At 38.6% G+C, this 16,756-nt stretch overlaps 5 protein-coding genes across 15 annotated transcripts; 1 reads left to right on the forward strand and 4 right to left on the reverse strand.

Annotated features, from left to right (window-relative positions):
• Positions 1-251: 251 nt before the first annotated feature.
• LOC104714469 (G-type lectin S-receptor-like serine/threonine-protein kinase SD1-29) lies at positions 252-4,702 on the reverse strand. Of its 4 annotated transcripts, none has more exons than XM_087464934.1 (8): positions 4,005-4,702; positions 2,321-3,520; positions 2,100-2,210; positions 1,665-1,801; positions 1,375-1,585; positions 1,039-1,276; positions 789-939; positions 252-703 (listed from the first exon to the last, which is right to left on the reverse strand). In XM_087464934.1, the coding sequence occupies exons 2-8, from the start codon at positions 3,141-3,143 to the stop codon at positions 398-400; spliced, it is 1,977 nt and encodes a 658-aa protein (XP_087321060.1). In that variant the 5' UTR covers positions 3,144-3,520; positions 4,005-4,702; the 3' UTR covers positions 252-397. The 4 variants fall into 4 exon arrangements, with proteins under 4 accessions (XP_087321060.1, XP_010430152.2, XP_087321059.1 ...); XM_010431850.2 differs by having other exon boundaries at positions 2,321-3,451; positions 3,581-4,276; XM_087464933.1 differs by having other exon boundaries at positions 2,321-3,490; positions 3,581-4,276.
• LOC104716021 (G-type lectin S-receptor-like serine/threonine-protein kinase At1g61390) lies at positions 4,257-7,039 on the reverse strand. The gene is made up of 7 exons (XM_019230122.2): positions 6,306-7,039; positions 6,073-6,183; positions 5,617-5,786; positions 5,319-5,529; positions 4,977-5,214; positions 4,751-4,895; positions 4,257-4,666 (listed from the first exon to the last, which is right to left on the reverse strand). Exons 1-7 carry the CDS (start codon positions 6,841-6,843, stop codon positions 4,376-4,378), a joined length of 1,704 nt encoding a protein of 567 aa, XP_019085667.2. The 5' UTR covers positions 6,844-7,039; the 3' UTR covers positions 4,257-4,375.
• A 130-nt stretch (positions 7,040-7,169) lies between these two features.
• LOC104714473 (G-type lectin S-receptor-like serine/threonine-protein kinase At1g61440) lies at positions 7,170-11,385 on the reverse strand. 6 transcript variants are annotated; one of them, XM_010431858.3, is made up of 9 exons: positions 11,042-11,385; positions 10,818-10,929; positions 9,202-10,394; positions 8,977-9,078; positions 8,567-8,718; positions 8,281-8,491; positions 7,954-8,191; positions 7,724-7,874; positions 7,170-7,627 (listed from the first exon to the last, which is right to left on the reverse strand). In XM_010431858.3, exons 2-9 carry the CDS (start codon positions 10,895-10,897, stop codon positions 7,331-7,333), a joined length of 2,424 nt encoding a protein of 807 aa, XP_010430160.1. In that variant the 5' UTR covers positions 10,898-10,929; positions 11,042-11,385; the 3' UTR covers positions 7,170-7,330. The 6 variants fall into 6 exon arrangements, 5 of the variants coding, with proteins under 5 accessions (XP_010430160.1, XP_087321062.1, XP_087321061.1 ...); XM_087464936.1 differs by having other exon boundaries at positions 9,202-10,386; positions 11,019-11,373; XM_087464935.1 differs by having other exon boundaries at positions 9,202-10,386; positions 11,042-11,369.
• Positions 11,386-11,510: 125 nt separating this feature from the next.
• Positions 11,511-12,843, forward strand: LOC104714472 (uncharacterized). The gene is made up of 4 exons (XM_010431856.3): positions 11,511-11,633; positions 11,719-11,881; positions 11,980-12,073; positions 12,157-12,843. The coding sequence occupies exons 1-4, from the start codon at positions 11,574-11,576 to the stop codon at positions 12,341-12,343; spliced, it is 504 nt and encodes a 167-aa protein (XP_010430158.1). The 5' UTR covers positions 11,511-11,573; the 3' UTR covers positions 12,344-12,843.
• LOC104714471 (G-type lectin S-receptor-like serine/threonine-protein kinase At1g61480) lies at positions 12,314-16,729 on the reverse strand. Of its 3 annotated transcripts, XM_087464939.1 has the most exons (10): positions 16,594-16,729; positions 16,398-16,471; positions 15,792-15,841; positions 14,179-15,360; positions 13,938-14,048; positions 13,686-13,852; positions 13,390-13,600; positions 13,054-13,291; positions 12,813-12,963; positions 12,314-12,729 (listed from the first exon to the last, which is right to left on the reverse strand). In XM_087464939.1, the coding sequence occupies exons 4-10, from the start codon at positions 15,104-15,106 to the stop codon at positions 12,436-12,438; spliced, it is 2,100 nt and encodes a 699-aa protein (XP_087321065.1). In that variant the 5' UTR covers positions 15,107-15,360; positions 15,792-15,841; positions 16,398-16,471; positions 16,594-16,729; the 3' UTR covers positions 12,314-12,435. The 3 variants fall into 3 exon arrangements, with proteins under 3 accessions (XP_087321065.1, XP_087321064.1, XP_087321066.1); XM_087464938.1 differs by having other exon boundaries at positions 14,179-15,841; XM_087464940.1 differs by lacking the exons at positions 16,398-16,471; positions 16,594-16,729 and having other exon boundaries at positions 15,792-15,890.
• Between the last annotated feature and the right edge of the window lie 27 nt (positions 16,730-16,756).

Genomic DNA, 16,756 nt, shown 5'->3' on the forward strand with positions numbered 1-16,756 from the left:
ATCTTGACTCGCTTGCTTCCAGCTGAAAAGGTCACAAAATCTCGTTCACGCATTTCATCGAACACATTCAGTGCATAACCCACAAGTTCCAAAAGTACAAAACAGTAACTTTACAGAAAGAGTCAGCTACTACCCAGATAAGTATATTGGATTAATCCAGCTGGGTATCGACGCTTGTAACCAAAGTCGAAGACTTTCATCGAAATAAGTATAAAAATGCAAGAGAAGAGGACGACACTCTCAAGTCACAATGCCTCAAAAATACATTTTTTTATCATTACGATGGTGAATAACAATATTTTAACGATACTATGACCTGTCTTAGGTCAACGAAATGCTCATGAAATTTACAAGTATATACTACTTATGTAGCTAGTGAGAAAACAAGATCTTAGGCTTATCGTCCTTGGATCATAGATTGTGTTATCTCATTTGCAGAGAAGAACTCATGAGACTGAGCCTCTAACATTGGCAAATCGTTAAGAGTATGCACTGCAAATATTGGCTGCTTTGGTATCGGAAGATCTGTTGTAGAAGTAAACATGGATAGTACTTGAAGGGTGTTTGGTCTGTCAACGGCTTCGTGTTGAACACAGAGCAGACCAATCTGAACACATCTCGCTACTTCATATGCTTGGCATGTGTCAGTAAGATCTCTGTCCAGAAGATTTGATCCCCCGGTTTCAAGCCAAGCATCCCATGTCTGAATTTTAAGAAAAGTTAGTGTTTCGAAAAGGTGATAGCAAAATGTCAAAGTTTGAATGGGATCAATAAAATGTGTCACTTACATATGCAAGAAGGCCTTTGCTCTCATCACCATATATGAACCGTGAAATTTTCTTCCCGCTGATGATTTCTAACAACAGAACTCCGAAACTATAGATGTCGGACTTCTCAGAGAACAACCCTGCCCATGCATACTCAGGAGACATATATCCTCTGTTCAAATATCAAAAATAGATTGTGCAAAGTTAATATATGAATATGAGTATAACTATGAATCTGTGTTAAGCATGTTAATGAAGACAAGATTCTTACAGAGTTCCTACAACTCTGCGAGTGTTGTCTTGATATTGAGTTCCCTGAAACATCCGAGCCAGTCCAAAATCCGATATTTTTGGGTTCATTTTGTCGTCAAGAAGAATATTGCTGACCTTCAGGTCACGGTGAATAACTCTGAGGCGTGAGTCACGGTGGAGATAGAGGAGTCCACGAGCAATACCTTGAATGATATTGAATCTCTTTGGCCAATCAAGCTCGAACTTTAGAGATGAATCTAGCCAAAAAGACACGATAGATTAGTTACAGTGAAACATTAAAAGAATCTCATAAGATGGAAGGAAAAAAGGAAAAGGTATATGGAAAGAGACAAACCAAATATAAAAATATCGAGACTTTTGTTAACCATGAACTCATAAATCAATAGCTTCTCTTCTCCTTCGATGCAGTATCCCAAAAGCCGAACCAAGTTTCTATGTTGTAATTTTGAGATCAGTGTTATTTCATTCATGAACTCCTCTGTACCCTGACCAGAGCTACTAGCAAGACGTTTAACAGCTATTTCCTTCCCATCTACCAACTTTCCCTGGAAGAAAAGTTGCTGATAGTTAACTACAGAACAAAGAAAATAATTATTTGAGGTACGAAAACAGAATTTCACATACCTTGTAAACTGGACCAAATCCACCTTGACCAAGTTTATTTGAGGAACTGAAGTTATTGGTGGCAGTTCGTATTGTATGCATCTCAAAAAAATTGACGCCTGAGACATCTTGTGGTTCAAAACCTTTCCTCCGTGCATCTTGTAAAGTATCAACGAAAAACAGAAGTTAGTTCTACGACTACGAGTAAGATATGTGCATGTATTAGTGGTTGATTTGTAGCAAAGGCTTAACTTCCAATAGAAGTGAGCAGATTAGACATTAGGAAGACGTGAAGTTTGACACAATATATACTAATGAACCTAAAACTGATTCAGAGGAAAATATATAGAATAGCACTTTTGCTACGGTTGGATTACTAAGATAGATGAAAAACAGGGACAAGAAAAGTGAATGACATAGAGAGAGATAAAGCTGCTAAGTTTATCAGTGTCTCACCATTTTGTTTCGCTCTGTATCTCCACAACAGAAATGCGGCAACGACCAAGATCACGAAAATGGAAAGGCTGACAGTAGTACCTACAATAACTTTCCTTCGACTGCTTCCAGCTGAGATATTAACCAAAAAAATAAAACAATAAACCATGCTGCTACAGAACATTATAAACAAAAGTTGAATTTTAAATGTACGAATCAGAAGAAATGTGTTTCATCCTTACCCAATTCTGAACTTGCAAGACGAATGAAGAGAGTCTCTCCACTAGTCAAAAACTGTACTGTGTCTACAAGCTCCCCATTCCAAACCAAGCATCCAATTCCACTAATATAGGCAAAGGCTGTGCAAGAACAGTTGCCTAGACAACCCTGGTAGCACTGTTCTGCATTGAGAAAGCTTGCAAATTGATGCAGATCCGGAGTCTTTACATCGGTCATACGATAGAAGATATCTGTGTCCTTTCCTTTTGTTTTCAAAGAAGAGTCTGCCTGGCAAGACAGTAGAGTACGTCTAACACACCCACTTGTCCAGTTTCCTTTTCGCCACTCCTCATCAGACTTTGGTACAAACCCTTTCACGCACTCACACTTTGGGGGATTAGATCTCACACACAAACCATTAGGCCCGCATCTACCATATAGATCACATGGGTTGTCTGGGAGAGACAAGTGAAGCATCCAAGTTTTTCCATCATCCCAGAGGATCTTCATATGCCCGTCTGGTGTTAATTTAACATATGAAAGATTATAGTTTCTTAACGTGGAATAAGAGAAAGTTCCTGTGCCAGCTCCTATATCCTGGACAACGCTGAATGGACTTACATATGATGCATCAATTCCAGATATCCCAGAGAATCTTGTTTTCGCCCACGGACCACATCTCCAGTAAGGTACTGAGCCTCTTCTTATAAGTCCCTGTGTTGGGATTTGTGGTGTAATCTCCAGTGAGAACTCCCCAGGAGACGGATCGCTGTTACTTTTCCATGTAGTCAACACACGCTTCTTGCCATTAGGAATATCATACATCAACGATGACTGAGGCAGCATAGTATTACCAAGATTCTCAAAACTTTGCCATAGTTTTTCCCCTGAAACATCGTCAATCACAACAAGATTTCCAGTATCTAACAGCTCCGCATGACATTTGTTGGAAGTGAAACCTTCTCCTGTTGACCAAATAACATCTCGTTTCCCCTCACGCAAGATCAGGCTCCCATTGATGCTGATAGTGAGACTTGCTGCAGAGCTTGTAACTGGCGTATCTCTGTTAGCCACCCACACGACAACCCGAGGAACAATCTTCTTAAACCAGATCCCAATATACTGATTCCGAGTATTATTAGGACTGAAGAAGCCTAGCTCATAAAACCCACTAGGGGAAATCAGAGTTTGTCCTATTGACAAAGGACTTGTTGTGTTTATAGCTGCATAACCACAAGTTGGGAATATGATTAGTAAGAGAAAGCAAGCAAATAAAACCATACCCATCTTTTTCTTGTATATTCCTCTTCCTCCTACAAAGATCTCTTCAAAACTTCATGTGGATGAACTCAGCATTGAGAGAGACTAAGAGAAAAAAATAAACTAAAACCTCTTAAGATGTTCAGACTGCTTCTTTGAATATAAACAAGCTCTAAAATAGACCGTTGACTCAATGTACGAGAATGGAAACAAAAAAAGAAGAATTAATGGACAAAGAAATCTCCCATCTTATACTGTCCACATAAATCTAAATACCGTGTTTATTACACATAAACTACTCATAAGTCTTTAAGTCAACCTTTCTACAAAGTAAACAAGTTTAGAACTTGTTATTTTGCATTCTTCGAGAAATACAAATAACAGAGATAACGTGCAAGTTGATGAGTTAAACAGATCTAAAAAAACTAATTAAGGGAATATCATGACCTGTTTGTTTTTTGAGTCAACGAAACTTTACTTAATCTCGTTCAGGCATTTCACCGAACAGTTGCTGTGCATAATCCAAAACGTTCGGAAACACGCCGCTCCATAGCTTCGTTAGTGTCGCCGGCGATATATATGATATAAATATAGTCCTGATCGAAACATATCGTCATGATGACGACGTCATCGTCGACTTCAACCGTAGAATATATTTTTTTAGGGTTCAAACCCAAAAGAAAAAAAAAAAAGGAAGTATTTTTAAAAACCTTTAATTTGAAGAAACGAAGGAAGGAAACAAATATAAAAAAAGTTGGTTACTTTATTTTACAAGAGAAACAAACAAACCACACTTTTTGAATCCACTCGTAGTTTCTTTAACGCCCTTGGATCACAGATTGTGTCATCTCGTTGACGGTGATCAAATCATTAGACGGAGATAATGCTTCATTGTTCACTGTAAACATGGGTTGTTTTGGTAATGGAAGATCTGATGTTGTGGTGAGCATAGACAGCAACTCGAGTGTGTTGGGTCTTTCTGAAGGTTGGTGTTGGATACAGAGCAGACCAATCTGAACAGATCTCCCAACTTCGGCTGGACGAGAAGAATCAGCAAGATCTTGATCAAGAAGATCAACTCCTTTGGTCTCACACCAAGATTCCCATGCCTGTTGTTTAGTTTGATATCTTCAAAGTATCAGAGCAAGAACCTGTTTTGAAAATCCTCTGTAAATGTAAAAGTGTTAACTTACATATACAAGTAGAGTTTTCCCTTCTTCGTTGAATCTTGAGATCTTCTCTCCAGTGATGATCTCTAATAGTAGAACTCCGAAACTATAGATGTCTGATTTCTCAGAGAACACTCCAGTCCATGCATACTCAGGAGCCATGTATCCTCTGTGCAAACATCAAGATTGGTTATTAATTATGAGTATGAAGAATCTTGTGAAGAATGTTTTCGAGAAGAATGGTTCTTACAGAGTTCCTACAACCCTGCGAGTGTTTTCCTGACATTGGGTTCCCTGGTACATCCGAGCCAATCCGAAATCTGATATTTTTGGGATCATTTTCTCGTCCAGAAGAATGTTGCTGACCTTCAGGTCTCGGTGAATTACCCTGAGGCGTGAATCACGGTGGAGATAGAGAAGTCCACGCGCAATACCTTGAATGATGTTGAACCTCTTTGGCCAATCAATCACAAGCTTTAGAGTTGAATCTAGCCAATGAGATAGAACATATTAGTGATAGTAGTGACAATGACATATTTTATAATTCTCATATGATGGAAGAACCAAGAAGTTAATGGAATAGAGGACTGACCAAAGAGGAAAACGTCGAGGCTTTTGTTCACCAAAAACTCATAAACCAATAGTTTCTCTTCTCCTTCGATGCTGCATCCCAAAAGCCGAACCAAGTTTTTATGTTGCAGTTTGGAGATTAATCTTATTTCATTCATGAACTCGTCTGCACCCTGTCCAGAGCTGCTAGAAAGACGTTTAACGGCTATTTCTTTTCCGTCTTCTAAATTTCCCTGGAAGAATAATTGCACACAGTAAAGGAAAATACAGAACAAGAACAAAAAAAAAGAAAGTAAATAGAAGAACAGAATGATAGATACCTTATATACTGGACCAAATCCACCTTGACCAAGTTTATTTGAGGAATTGAAGTCATTGGTGGCAGTACGTATGGTATGCATCGGAAAGAAATTTACACCTGTGACATCTTGTGGTTCCATATCCTTCTTCCAAGCATCTTGTGAAGTGTTGATGAACATAGGATTTGTTTCTATGAGTAAGAAGTGTTCATCTGTTAGTGCTTAACTTGTAGCAGTTTAGCATCCAAGTATTGACTTTCAATAGAATTGAACATATTAACTCTTAGGACATCTAGCTTTAACAGAACATACATTAACTTCCCAAAAGTAACTGTCTACCTGAGACTGTCCCTTGGGACACAACTTTAGAATTCTAGAAATTAGTGTATATGGATGAAGAGGAAGATATTCATTTCCTTCGGATTTGGTTACAGAGTTAAAATGAAAAAAAAATGACAAGCAAAGAGAGTGTCTCACCATTTTGTTTTATTCTGTATCTCCAGAACTTATTTGCGGCAAAGACCAAGATCACGAAAACGGAAAGGCTCGCAGTAGTACCTACAATAATCTTCGTTCGACTACTTCCAGCTGATATAATCACCAAAAACCAAAAACATTAAACCATGCTGCTCGAGAGAGATAGAGAAAGTTAAACGTCAAATATAGTAAGTGAACAATAGTCACTATAAAAAAATGCCTTTCATTCCTACCCAATTCCGAACTTGCAAGACGAAGGGAGAGAGATTCCCCATCAGACAAAAATTGAACTGTGTCTACCAGCTCTCGGTTCCATACCAAGCATCCAATTCCACTAATATAAGCAAAGGCTGTGCAGGAACAGTTGCCAAGACAATCTTGGTAGCACTGTTCTGCACTGAGAAAGCCCGCCAATTGGTACAGATCTGGAGTCTTTACATTGGTCATATGGTAGAAGCCATCTGTCTTTTTGCCATGTGTTTTTGAAGAAGAATTCGTATGGCAAGTTAAGTGCGTATGTCTCACACACCCACTTGTCCAATTCCCTTTTCTCCACTCCTCATCTGACTTTGGTACAAACCCTTTCAAGCATATGCACTTTGGGTTTCTAGATCTCACACACAAACCAAAAGGCCCGCAAGCTCCATACAGATCACATGAGCTTGTTGGAGCCTCAAAGTGAAGCATCCAATGTTTCCCATCATTCCAAAGGATCTTCATTTTTCCCTCTGATGTAAGCGTTACATACGATAATTTATAGTTTCGTAACATGGAATAAGAAAAAGATGCTGTGCCCTTTGCTACATCTTGGGCAACAGTGAATGGACTTACATATGATGCATCAATTCCAGGTATCCCAGAGAATGCCGACTTTAAAAGCTTTAACTGAAACAAAACCACCAATACGGCCTAACTAGATTCATTGAGGAAATTGCAAACTGGTTGCAATAGTGAAGTCTAAAAACATAGAAGAAGCTTACCTGAAACACTGCACGGGTTTAAGCATGCGTCAGCCACAACTCCTTGTGGCCAGCTTCGAAGACTTACTGTTCAGTTAGATATTTCACCGAACAGTTCGGTTAGGAAATTACCAACTCTTTGAACATGCCTTTTTGCATATAATGTATATATAATTTTTGAATGTAATTTTCACTTTTTACATGATGAAATAAAATAAGAAAATAGTGTAATAAGTTGAAGTTATCAACAACATTAGAGAATTAGTCACAATTGTACAGTTTCCATCACATATTGTAGCTCAACGTCCTTGGATCACAGACTCTGTCACCTCATTGACAGTGATCATCGAATCATTAGACGGTGATTCTTCATCTCTAGTGTGCACTGCAAATGTGGGTTGTTTAGGCAGAGGAAGATCTGAGGTTGTGGTGAGCATAGACAGCAACTCAAGTGTGTTTGGTCTGTCTGCAGGTTTGTGTTGAACACAAAGCAAACCAATCTGTACACACCTTCCAATTTCAGATGGGTGACAAGAATCAGCAAGAGCTTGGTCCAAAAGATTAACTCCACGGGTTTCACACCAAGATTCCCATACCTGTGTTAGTTACAATTATAAGATCTTAAGCATACAAGAGAAACAAACCTTTCGCAACCTCTACAAGTTCATGAAAATATGAAGTCTCTGACTTACATATGCAAGAAGTGCTTTTCCTTCCTGGCCATAGCTGAACCTCGAGATCTTCTCTCCGCTGATGATTTCTAACAGTAGAACTCCGAAGCTGTAGATGTCTGATTTCTCAGAGAAAACTCCAGTCCATGCATACTCAGGAGCCATATATCCTCTGTTTAAAAACCAAGTAGTTTCACCCACTTTAATATATGGTTATCTAGTTTAATATGTAACCAAAGAATGGTACTTACAGAGTTCCGACAACCCTGCGAGTTTTGTCCTGATATTGGGTTCCCTGAAACATCCGAGCCAATCCAAAATCTGATATCTTCGGGTTCATTTTCTCGTCCAGAAGAATGTTACTGACCTTCAGGTCTCGGTGAATAACTCTGAGGCGTGAGTCACGGTGGAGATAGAGAAGTCCACGCGCAATACCTTGAATGATATCAAATCTCTTTGGCCAATCTATCTCGAGCCTTTTTCTTGAATCTAAGCGATAATACCATGTAAAAACTGTAAGATAAGCAGTTCAACATAGAGAGAGTAAAGCTAGAGGAAAGAGGTATGATGTGACTGACCAAAGACAAAAGTATCAAGGCTTTTGTTTTTCATAAACTCATAAATCAATAGCTTCTCTTTTCCTTCGACGCAGCATCCCAAAACCCGGACTAAGTTCCTGTGTTGGAGTTTTGATATCAGTACTATTTCATTCATGAACTCCTGTTTGCCTTGCTCAGAGCTGCTAGAAAGGCGTTTTACCGCAATTTCTCTTCCATCTTGCAGTTTTCCCTGAGATAAGTTGCAAATGTCATCTCAAGAAAAGACAGAATAGAAAAAGAGCAAAGAGTATAAAACATTTCTCACCTTGTAAACGGAACCAAATCCACCATATCCAAGTTTGTTTGATAGACTGAAACTATCTGTAGCAGTTTGTATGGTATTCATCTCAAAAAATTCTAAACCTGGGACGTCTTGTGTTTTCAGATCATTTCTCCATGCATCCTTTGATATATGAGCTGAAATTTGGTTAAGAATTTGTGTCGTTACCAACTGAGCATATTCAGATTTTTTAAAACAAGACGAAACCAATGTAACAAAAAGTGCATATATGAGTCTGTCAATTTAGTGTAGGTTTGATGTAGTGGAAACTACACCTTTTTATATAACGATAATTCGTAACAAATGTAAAAGAGCCTAGAATCCTTTTCTTGACAACCAAATGAATAGATGACAAAAATATGAGATTGTTCATAGTAAAGCCATCAGTGTGTTACCTGCTCTCAATCTCCAAATACCAAATGCAGCAACGCCCAAGATCACAAAAAGGGAAAGGCTCACTGTAATAGCAACAATGGACTTCTTGTCGTTATTTACATCTGCGGAATTTAGGACAAGAATTAAACAATAAGTCATACTTCTATCGAAAATATCAATATCAGTGAAGTAGAAGGATATAATTGCAAAAGAAGAAGGTCTTTGAATTATCTTATAAGCCATACCTAGCTCAGAATGTGCAAGACGAATGGAAAGAACTTCTCCTCCTGCAGAAAATTGCACTGTGTCCATTAAGTCCTTGCTCCACATTAAGCACCCTATTCCAGGAATGTTCGCGAAGGCCACACAAGAACAATTGTGGAGGCAGTTTTGGTAACATTCTTCAGCATCCACAGAATTTGCATATTCGTAAAAGTCTGGAGGCTTTACGTTGAGAACTGTATGGAAGACGTTTGCATCTTTTCCAGTAGAGTTTCCGTGACAATGTAGTTCGGTACGCCTCACACAGCCACTAGTCCAGTTTCCTCTTTTCCACTCCTCAATGGATTTAGGAACGAAACCTTTGAAGCATTTACACTTTGGAGGTACTGATACAATACATAACCCAAAAGGTCCACACGCACCGTAAATATCACAAGAATTAACTGGACCCTCGTAGCTTGATTCCCAGTCCATTCCATTATGCTGTAACACCTTCATTGATCCCTCTGATGTTAACAGTATACGTGAAAGTTTGTAGTATCTATCAAAATATAAAAAGTACCCTGATCCATTTACATCCTGGTGTATGCTGAATGGACTTGTGTATGAATCATCCATTAGCGGTAACCCGGTGAACCTTGTTTTAGCCCATGGACCGGTTCTATAATAAGGGGCAGAGCCTCTCATAACAAACCCCTGTGATGGAACTTGCGGTGTAATCTTAACCATAAAGTCACCAGGCGATGGATCAGTGGAACTTTTCCAAGAAGTCAACCCTCTCTTCTCACCGGTGACGAGATTATACATCATAGTTGATGTAGGGAGCAGAGTATTACCAAGATGCTCAAAGCTTTGCCATAGAGTGATTCCCGAAACTTTATCTATGAAAACAAAATTCCCACTGTCTGTAAGCTCTGCACGAGACCCTTTGGATGCAAAAATAACTCCGGTAGACCACCACACAACACCATTGTTTCCATTAGATAACAGAAGACTTCCGTTGCTGCTGATACCGAGATTTGCAGTGGGGTCTGTAACAGGCTTCTCTCTATTTGCCACCCACACAACCACCTGAGGAATGATACCCTTGAACCAAATTCCAACATACTGATTTTGGGAGTTATTAAAACTGAAGAACCCCAACTCATAAACACCATTAGAGGAGCTAAGAGTTTTTCCTATTGACAAAGGACTCTCTTCCGTTATCCCTGCAAAGCTAAAACTTATAAAGATGGCAAATAAGAGCAAATAAGCAAAGAACATGATCCTCTTCTTCCCCATATGTTTCTTTCTCTCCAATAAGACAATAACTATCTTCTTCAGGTAAGATTAAGAAGCAAACATATAACACGAGCAAGAAAGTCAAGAAAAAGAAAAAACATAGAAAAAAAACTCAGGGACTTGTGGAAACTATTATCAATGATGATTCAAATCAACCGCAACAATAAACAATGATGACTCAAATCAACCGCACTTATGTTCCAAAATTCTACAATACTAATTTGTTCAAATGATTACGTAATTTAAACAAACAAAGTCTAACTTTTTACCCATTCAAATACGCAAACATAGTCATTTACTCATTTTTATGTCCTTATTAGCACATTGGGCAGAGAACCAGTGAAAGATTGGCACTTACACAGTATGCACCAATTTCGAAAAAGGAAAAATTTTCACTGATTGACTGACTACAGACTGAAAATTTCCTGTTTTCCCCATGTTCTTGCTTGCTAGCTCGTAGTATCCAGAATCTGCAAATGATAAACATCAACACCCTTGCATCAGATGACGAGGATATGATATATGTTCTTGTTGGCTTCTTAAAGAATTGTTTTTTAACCCTTAAAACACATTAAATGTTACTGGTATATTCATCGGAACAGCTTTCTTGAACTGGAGGATACTATTATAAAGTTCACTGAGGCATTTCATCGAACAGTTGTAGTGCATAATCAAAACGTTCAGAGCTCCCGTAACGCCGCTGGATCTTGATGCCCCGATCTACATAATTGGCCAATTTGCAACTCCAAACATCTGAGTTCAACTGTTTTTGATTGTTACAAAATAACCGAAAAATTCAACAGTCAACATTGGCGTGTGACTGTGTGCCAGTAGAGAGAAGAGAAGACTACTTCAACAGTCAAATTCTTCTACAAGACTAGAATCTGAACCGGAAAGTACAAACCGAACCAAACTGAATCTGAATCGGTTCGTATTAATGCGAAAGATCCAGTAAAATCCAACTCTGACTATATCTTGGGTCTCACTGGGCCGATTTTAATTAAAAGCCCAAAAACCCAGTAAGATATTATCTTCCCCTAACTCTCTAACTGACTTTGATTTTGAAATTTGAAAAGAAGCGGAAGCGATACAGAGCTGAGAGCTGAGAGCTGAGATGGAGGATTCAGGTGCGATTCTATGTCAGATCTCTATTTTCAAGGACATGCTTGATCAGGTTTCACTCTTCTCCTTTATCTTCTTCTTCACTGGTTTGTTTTCTCGCCTTTTAGCTTAGTTTGAGCTGTGACCTAATGAAACAGGTCAATCGTGAAATCGAAGCAAACATTCAGGTGACGAGAGAGATCGAATCGCAGATCGGAGCTTGTTCTGAGATAGAATCGAATCTTTCTCTCAAGGAAGCTGAGCTTACTAGATCTTTCCTCGCTTCTCAGTTCGAAATCAGCGGTTTAATCTCCGTTACAGGTTTCTGAATTTGTTCCTATGATTTCGTGTTTTTTTTTTTTTTTTTTTTTTTTTTTTTAATTCTCAATTCGAATGACTATGTTTTGTTTCCTTAATAGCTGATTCAAGAAACCATGTGAAGCTATTGGAGGATGAGATTTGTCGCCTGAGAACTGAGCACAGTGAGCTGATTACAAGGCTAACAGAGAAGCGGTGAACATTGACTGCATTGTTTCCTGATATTTTATAATCTTAAGATTAAGAGAAGCATTGATATGGGAGTTTTTGTACAACAGGGAAGAGTTTGTGAAGATGTGTTTTGGATTCCAGAGTGATATTGAAGACAGTGAATTCAAGAGTTTAGTGTCAGAGAAGGAGTTTCTAGAAAACGAAGTTCGGATGTTGGAGGAGAAGAACATGGATGTGAAAAACTCGATTTTGGCTTACATGGAAGATGAAATGAGAAATCTATTATCTGATTAGTGCTTCTAGAATGATGAAAGTGTTAGCCATAGTAATTTTCTCTATTTACTTAATGAAATAGTCTTTTACAAAAAAGCCTGAAAGGTGATTTCTCATCGCCCTAGGATTACAGACTGTGTCATCTCATTGACAGTGATCAACCTCTTAGATGGTGATTCTTCATCCATTGTGTTCACTACAAATGTGGGTTGTTTTGGTGGTGGAAGATCTGATGTTGTGGTGAGCATAGACAGCAACTCAAGTGTGTTTGGTCTGTCTGCAGTTTGGTGTTGGACACAGAGTAATCCTATCTGAACACATCTCTCAACTTCTACGGGGTGACATGAATGAGCAAGTGCTTGATCAAGAAGATCCACTCCTCCAGTTTCATACCAAGATTCCCACGCCTGTTGTTCAGTTTCAGATCTTAAGAATATAAAAGCAAGAAACCGCAAGTGTGTGAAAAATGAAAACCTCAAGTCTAACTTACATATGCAATAAGATTTTTTCCTTCTTCACCATAGCTGAACCTTGAGATCTTCTCTCCGCTGATGATTTCTAATAGCAAAACTCCGAAGCTGTAGATGTCAGACTTCTCAGAGAACATCCCAGTCCATGCATACTCTGGAGCCATATATCCTCTGTGCAAACATCAAATAGTTTCAACCAAGATTAATACAAGATTACGACTATGAATCTTGTTAAGCATGTTTTTGAAAATAGAGTCTTACAGAGTTCCTACAACCCTGCGAGTATTGTCCTGATATTCAGTTCCCTGATACATCCGAGCCAATCCAAAATCTGATATCTTTGGATTCATCTTCTCGTCAAGAAGAATATTGCTAACCTTCAGATCTCGGTGAATTACCTTGAGGTGTGAGTCACGATGGAGATAGTGAATTCCACGCGCAATGCCTTGAATGATATCAAATCTCTTTGGCCAGTCAATCTCAAGCTTTTTTCTTGAATCTAAGCAAACAATACAGCGTTAAAAACAATCAGATAAGACAGTTCCATGTAGATAAAAAAGCTGCTGACAGTAAGGAATAAGGCAAGAAAGGACTCACCAAAGAGAAAAGTATCAAGGCTTTTGTTCAACATAAACTCATAAATTAATAGCTTCTCTTCTCCTTCAATGCAACATCCCAAAATCCGAGCTAAGTTTTTATGTTGAAGTTTTGAGATGAGTACTATTTCATTCATGAACTCTTCTTTCCCCTGCCCCGAGCTGCTAGAAAGCCGTTTTACAGCAATTTCTTTCCCATCTTGCAGCTTTCCCTGAAACAACAGATTGCAGAAGGTCATATGGAGAGAATATAAATAAAAAAATAGAAAAGAGCACAGAGGTTAAAAATTCTCTGACCTTATAAACTGGGCCGAATCCACCTTGTCCGAGTTTATTTGTGAGACTGAAATCATTGGTGGCAGTTTGAATGGTATTTATCTCAAAGAAATTTAAACCTGGGACATCTTGTGGTTTCAGATCATTCCTCCATGTATCTTGGGAAGCAGAATCCTTTGTTATATTAACTGAAACAAGAGTATCAAGAGAATGAATACTGTAAATAAACAACAAGAGATCAATATAGAGATAGCGAAGTCATCAGTATGTTACCATTATGTTTCACTCTGTATCTCCAGAAACCAAACGCAGCAGAAGTCATTATCACAAAAAGAGAAAGGCTCACAATACTAGCAGTAATGATCTTGTTACGCTCATTCCCATCTGAGATTAATAAGAAGAAAGAAAAATAATCAGTACGCCATGCTGTTACTTAAGAGAACACTATCATTGGAGTGGAAGATAGAGCTGTAAGTGATGGAATAGCTCTTTCCTGTTATCATTTAAGCCATACCTAGTTCAGAACGTGCAAGACGAATGGAAAGAATTTCTCCTCCTGGAGATAACTGCACAGTGTCTATTAGGTCTTGGTTCCACATTAAGCACCCTATTCCATTGATATAAGCAAAAGCCAAGCAAGAACAATTCTGGAGGCAACTTTGGTGGCATTCTTCAGCGTCCAAAAAAGTTTCAAATTCATATAAGTCTGGAAGCTTTATGTTGGGAACAGTATGGAAACCGTTTGAATCTTTGCCGGTAGAGTTTCCTTGACAATGTAGTTCCGTACGCCTCTTACAACCATTAGTCCAATTTCCTCTTTTCCACTCCTCAGAGGATTTTGGTACAAACCCTTTGAAGCATTTACACTTCGGAGGTACTGACTCAACACAAAAACCAAAAGGTCCACACACACCGTACCTTTCACAATGATCGTCTGGAGCCTCAAAATCTAACTCCCAGTTAGTCTCACTCTGCTGATAAATCTTCAGTACGCCCTCTGTTGTTATCATTATTCGTGAACGTCTGGAGTTTGTTTCTAAATAAGTGAAGGATGCAGACCCGTTTGTATCCTGCTGAACGGCGAATGGACTTGTATATGAATTATCCATTAGCGGTATCCCGGTGAACCTTGTTTTAGCCCATGGACCGCTTCTCCAATAAGGATTTGAGCCTCTCATAATAAACACTTGTGATGGTACTTGCGTTGTAATCTGAACCATAAATTCACCAGGCGAAGGATCGTTGTCACTTTTCCAAGAAGTTAATACCCGTTTCTCACCTGTGGTGAGATTATACATCAAGGTTGAGAAAGGGAGCATAGTATCACCAAGATGCTCAAAGCTTCCCCATAGAGTTCTTCCAGAAACATTGTCTATGACAACTAGGTTTCCGTTGTCTGTAAGCTCGGCACGAGACCCATTAGTTGCAGAAATTTCTCCCATGGACCACACAACGCCATGTTTGCCGCTAAGTAAGAGAAGACTTCCATTGCTGCTGACAGAGAGATTTGCAGTGGAGTCTGTAACAGGCTTTTCTCTATTAGCCACCCACACAACCACTTGGGGAGTGATGCCCTTGAACCAGATGCCAACAAACTGATTCTGAGAGTCATTAGGACTGAAGAACCCCAATTCATAGACTCCATTAGGGGAGCTGAGAGTTTGTCCTATTGACAAAGGACTCTCTTTGGTTATCTCTGCATAGCTAAAACTTAAAAAGATTGTAAACAAGAGCATAGAAACAAAGAACATGATCTTCTTAGCCCCCATATGTGTTTGTATCCACAAGAAATATTTTCTTGCAATCAATTTAAGGAACGAACATGTGAACACGAGACTTGTTAAACTATTCTCAAGCAACCTATAGACAATGTTGACCAGACTGCATTGATGTTCCAGAAAACTTAGTAATACATAACAAATTTCGATACTTGTGTAATTATCACGTAGAAGTCAAACCTTCTTGTTGACAATAATGAAAAATAAAAGTCCAAACTTTTTTCTTGGCCTCACATACCAACGTTGAATATTTAACACTTAAAAGAATTGTCATTTTCACCAAGAACCAGTCAAAGGTAGGCATCTATATTCTGCATCAATACAAAAGATGAGATTTTTTCAGCTTGACCTGTGCTTAAAATGATGTGTTGTTAACGTGTCCTTGCCCAGCTCCAGAACCTGTGAAAAGGTACATAAACGTACATAAACTCCATTAGAGGAGCTGAGAGTTTGTCCTATTGACAAAGGACTCTCGTTCGTAATCCCTGCATAGCTAAAATTTAAAAGTCTGGTGAACAAGAACAAACAAGCAAAGAAGAACATGATCCTCTTCTCCCCAAGTGTTTTTTTTTGTCTCTCCAAGAACTATATCTTCTTTGGACTAATCTAAGAAGAAAAAACTATTCTTAAGTTAACAAGAACCTAAGTCACAAAAACAAATCTACACTCTGCGATCAGTCAAATGATGAGAATATGAATCAATCAGAATTTTCAACATGACTTTTAAGAAAACAAACAATAGAAAGTAAGCCAATAAAAAAAAAAAAGCTCAATACTTTGTGTATTTTCAACGAAGATGTCCAATCAACATTTAATCTCACATAGTAACATTGTAATTTTCATGTTCCTGTTATCTTTTGGCCCAGAACAAGTCAAAGATAAGCACCTATAATACTCAACATCAATCAAGAAGATGAGAATTTAATTCAGACTGTTAAAGAATCCAATACGTTACCCAATTAATCACATGTCAGTTGACCTCAGATTGTGTAGTTTCCATGTCTTTGCCCAGCTCTTTCAGTCCAGAACCTGCGAAAGATAAACAACTTAGATCATATGTCAACACGCTTTAAATTTCTTAAACTGCAGACTATGAATAGTCTCATTTTAAATCTCGTTCAGACATTTCACCGAACAATTCCAATGCATACCCAAAACGTTCAGAGGTTCGCTTATGCTGTTCGACCCTAATGTCCCCAAATCCAACTCAAACAACATTGGCGTGTCTCACTGTCACCAGAGAGAAGACGAATGTTTGCAAACCCAATACTATGGGAGTCCCCAAACTCTAAAGAGTAGCACCTAAACTCTCAT

This window comes from Camelina sativa, chromosome 9, assembly GCF_030686135.1.
Source record: "Camelina sativa cultivar CO46 ecotype springtype chromosome 9, ASM3068613v1".
Taxonomy (NCBI): Eukaryota; Viridiplantae; Streptophyta; class Magnoliopsida; order Brassicales; family Brassicaceae; genus Camelina; species Camelina sativa.

What these genes read in the sequence shown, in the direction of transcription:
- LOC104714473 (XM_010431857.3), bottom strand. An exon ending in TATTTGGAGATTGAGAGCAG is followed by an intron (nt 8,719 to 8,976) that starts GTAACACACTGA and finishes ACCAAATTTCAG; the next exon opens with CTCATATATCAAAGGATGCA. An exon ending in CCTTGATACTTTTGTCTTTG is followed by an intron (nt 8,192 to 8,280) that starts GTCAGTCACATC and finishes ATTATCGCTTAG; the next exon opens with ATTCAAGAAAAAGGCTCGAG.
- LOC104714472 (XM_010431856.3), top strand. Translation starts at nt 11,574, where the DNA reads ATGGAGGATTCAGGTGCGATTCTATGTCAGATCTCTATTTTCAAGGAC. An exon ending in TCAAGGACATGCTTGATCAG is followed by an intron (nt 11,634 to 11,718) that starts GTTTCACTCTTC and finishes CTAATGAAACAG; the next exon opens with GTCAATCGTGAAATCGAAGC. An exon ending in CGGTTTAATCTCCGTTACAG is followed by an intron (nt 11,882 to 11,979) that starts GTTTCTGAATTT and finishes TTTCCTTAATAG; the next exon opens with CTGATTCAAGAAACCATGTG.
- LOC104714469 (XM_010431848.2), bottom strand. Translation starts at nt 3,584, where the DNA reads ATGGGTATGGTTTTATTTGCTTGCTTTCTCTTACTAATCATATTCCCA. An exon ending in TCTTGCAAGTTCAGAATTGG is followed by an intron (nt 2,211 to 2,320) that starts GTAAGGATGAAA and finishes TTAATATCTCAG; the next exon opens with CTGGAAGCAGTCGAAGGAAA. An exon ending in TCTCGATATTTTTATATTTG is followed by an intron (nt 1,277 to 1,374) that starts GTTTGTCTCTTT and finishes CTTTTTGGCTAG; the next exon opens with ATTCATCTCTAAAGTTCGAG.
- LOC104714471 (XM_087464938.1), bottom strand. Translation starts at nt 15,433, where the DNA reads ATGGGGGCTAAGAAGATCATGTTCTTTGTTTCTATGCTCTTGTTTACA. An exon ending in GATTCGGCCCAGTTTATAAG is followed by an intron (nt 13,601 to 13,685) that starts GTCAGAGAATTT and finishes CTGTTGTTTCAG; the next exon opens with GGAAAGCTGCAAGATGGGAA. An exon ending in CCTTGATACTTTTCTCTTTG is followed by an intron (nt 13,292 to 13,389) that starts GTGAGTCCTTTC and finishes TTGTTTGCTTAG; the next exon opens with ATTCAAGAAAAAAGCTTGAG.
- LOC104716021 (XM_019230122.2), bottom strand. Translation starts at nt 6,843, where the DNA reads ATGTTACGAAACTATAAATTATCGTATGTAACGCTTACATCAGAGGGA. An exon ending in CCTCGACGTTTTCCTCTTTG is followed by an intron (nt 5,215 to 5,318) that starts GTCAGTCCTCTA and finishes CTCATTGGCTAG; the next exon opens with ATTCAACTCTAAAGCTTGTG. An exon ending in GGAAAACTCTACTTGTATAT is followed by an intron (nt 4,667 to 4,750) that starts GTAAGTTAACAC and finishes ACTAAACAACAG; the next exon opens with GCATGGGAATCTTGGTGTGA.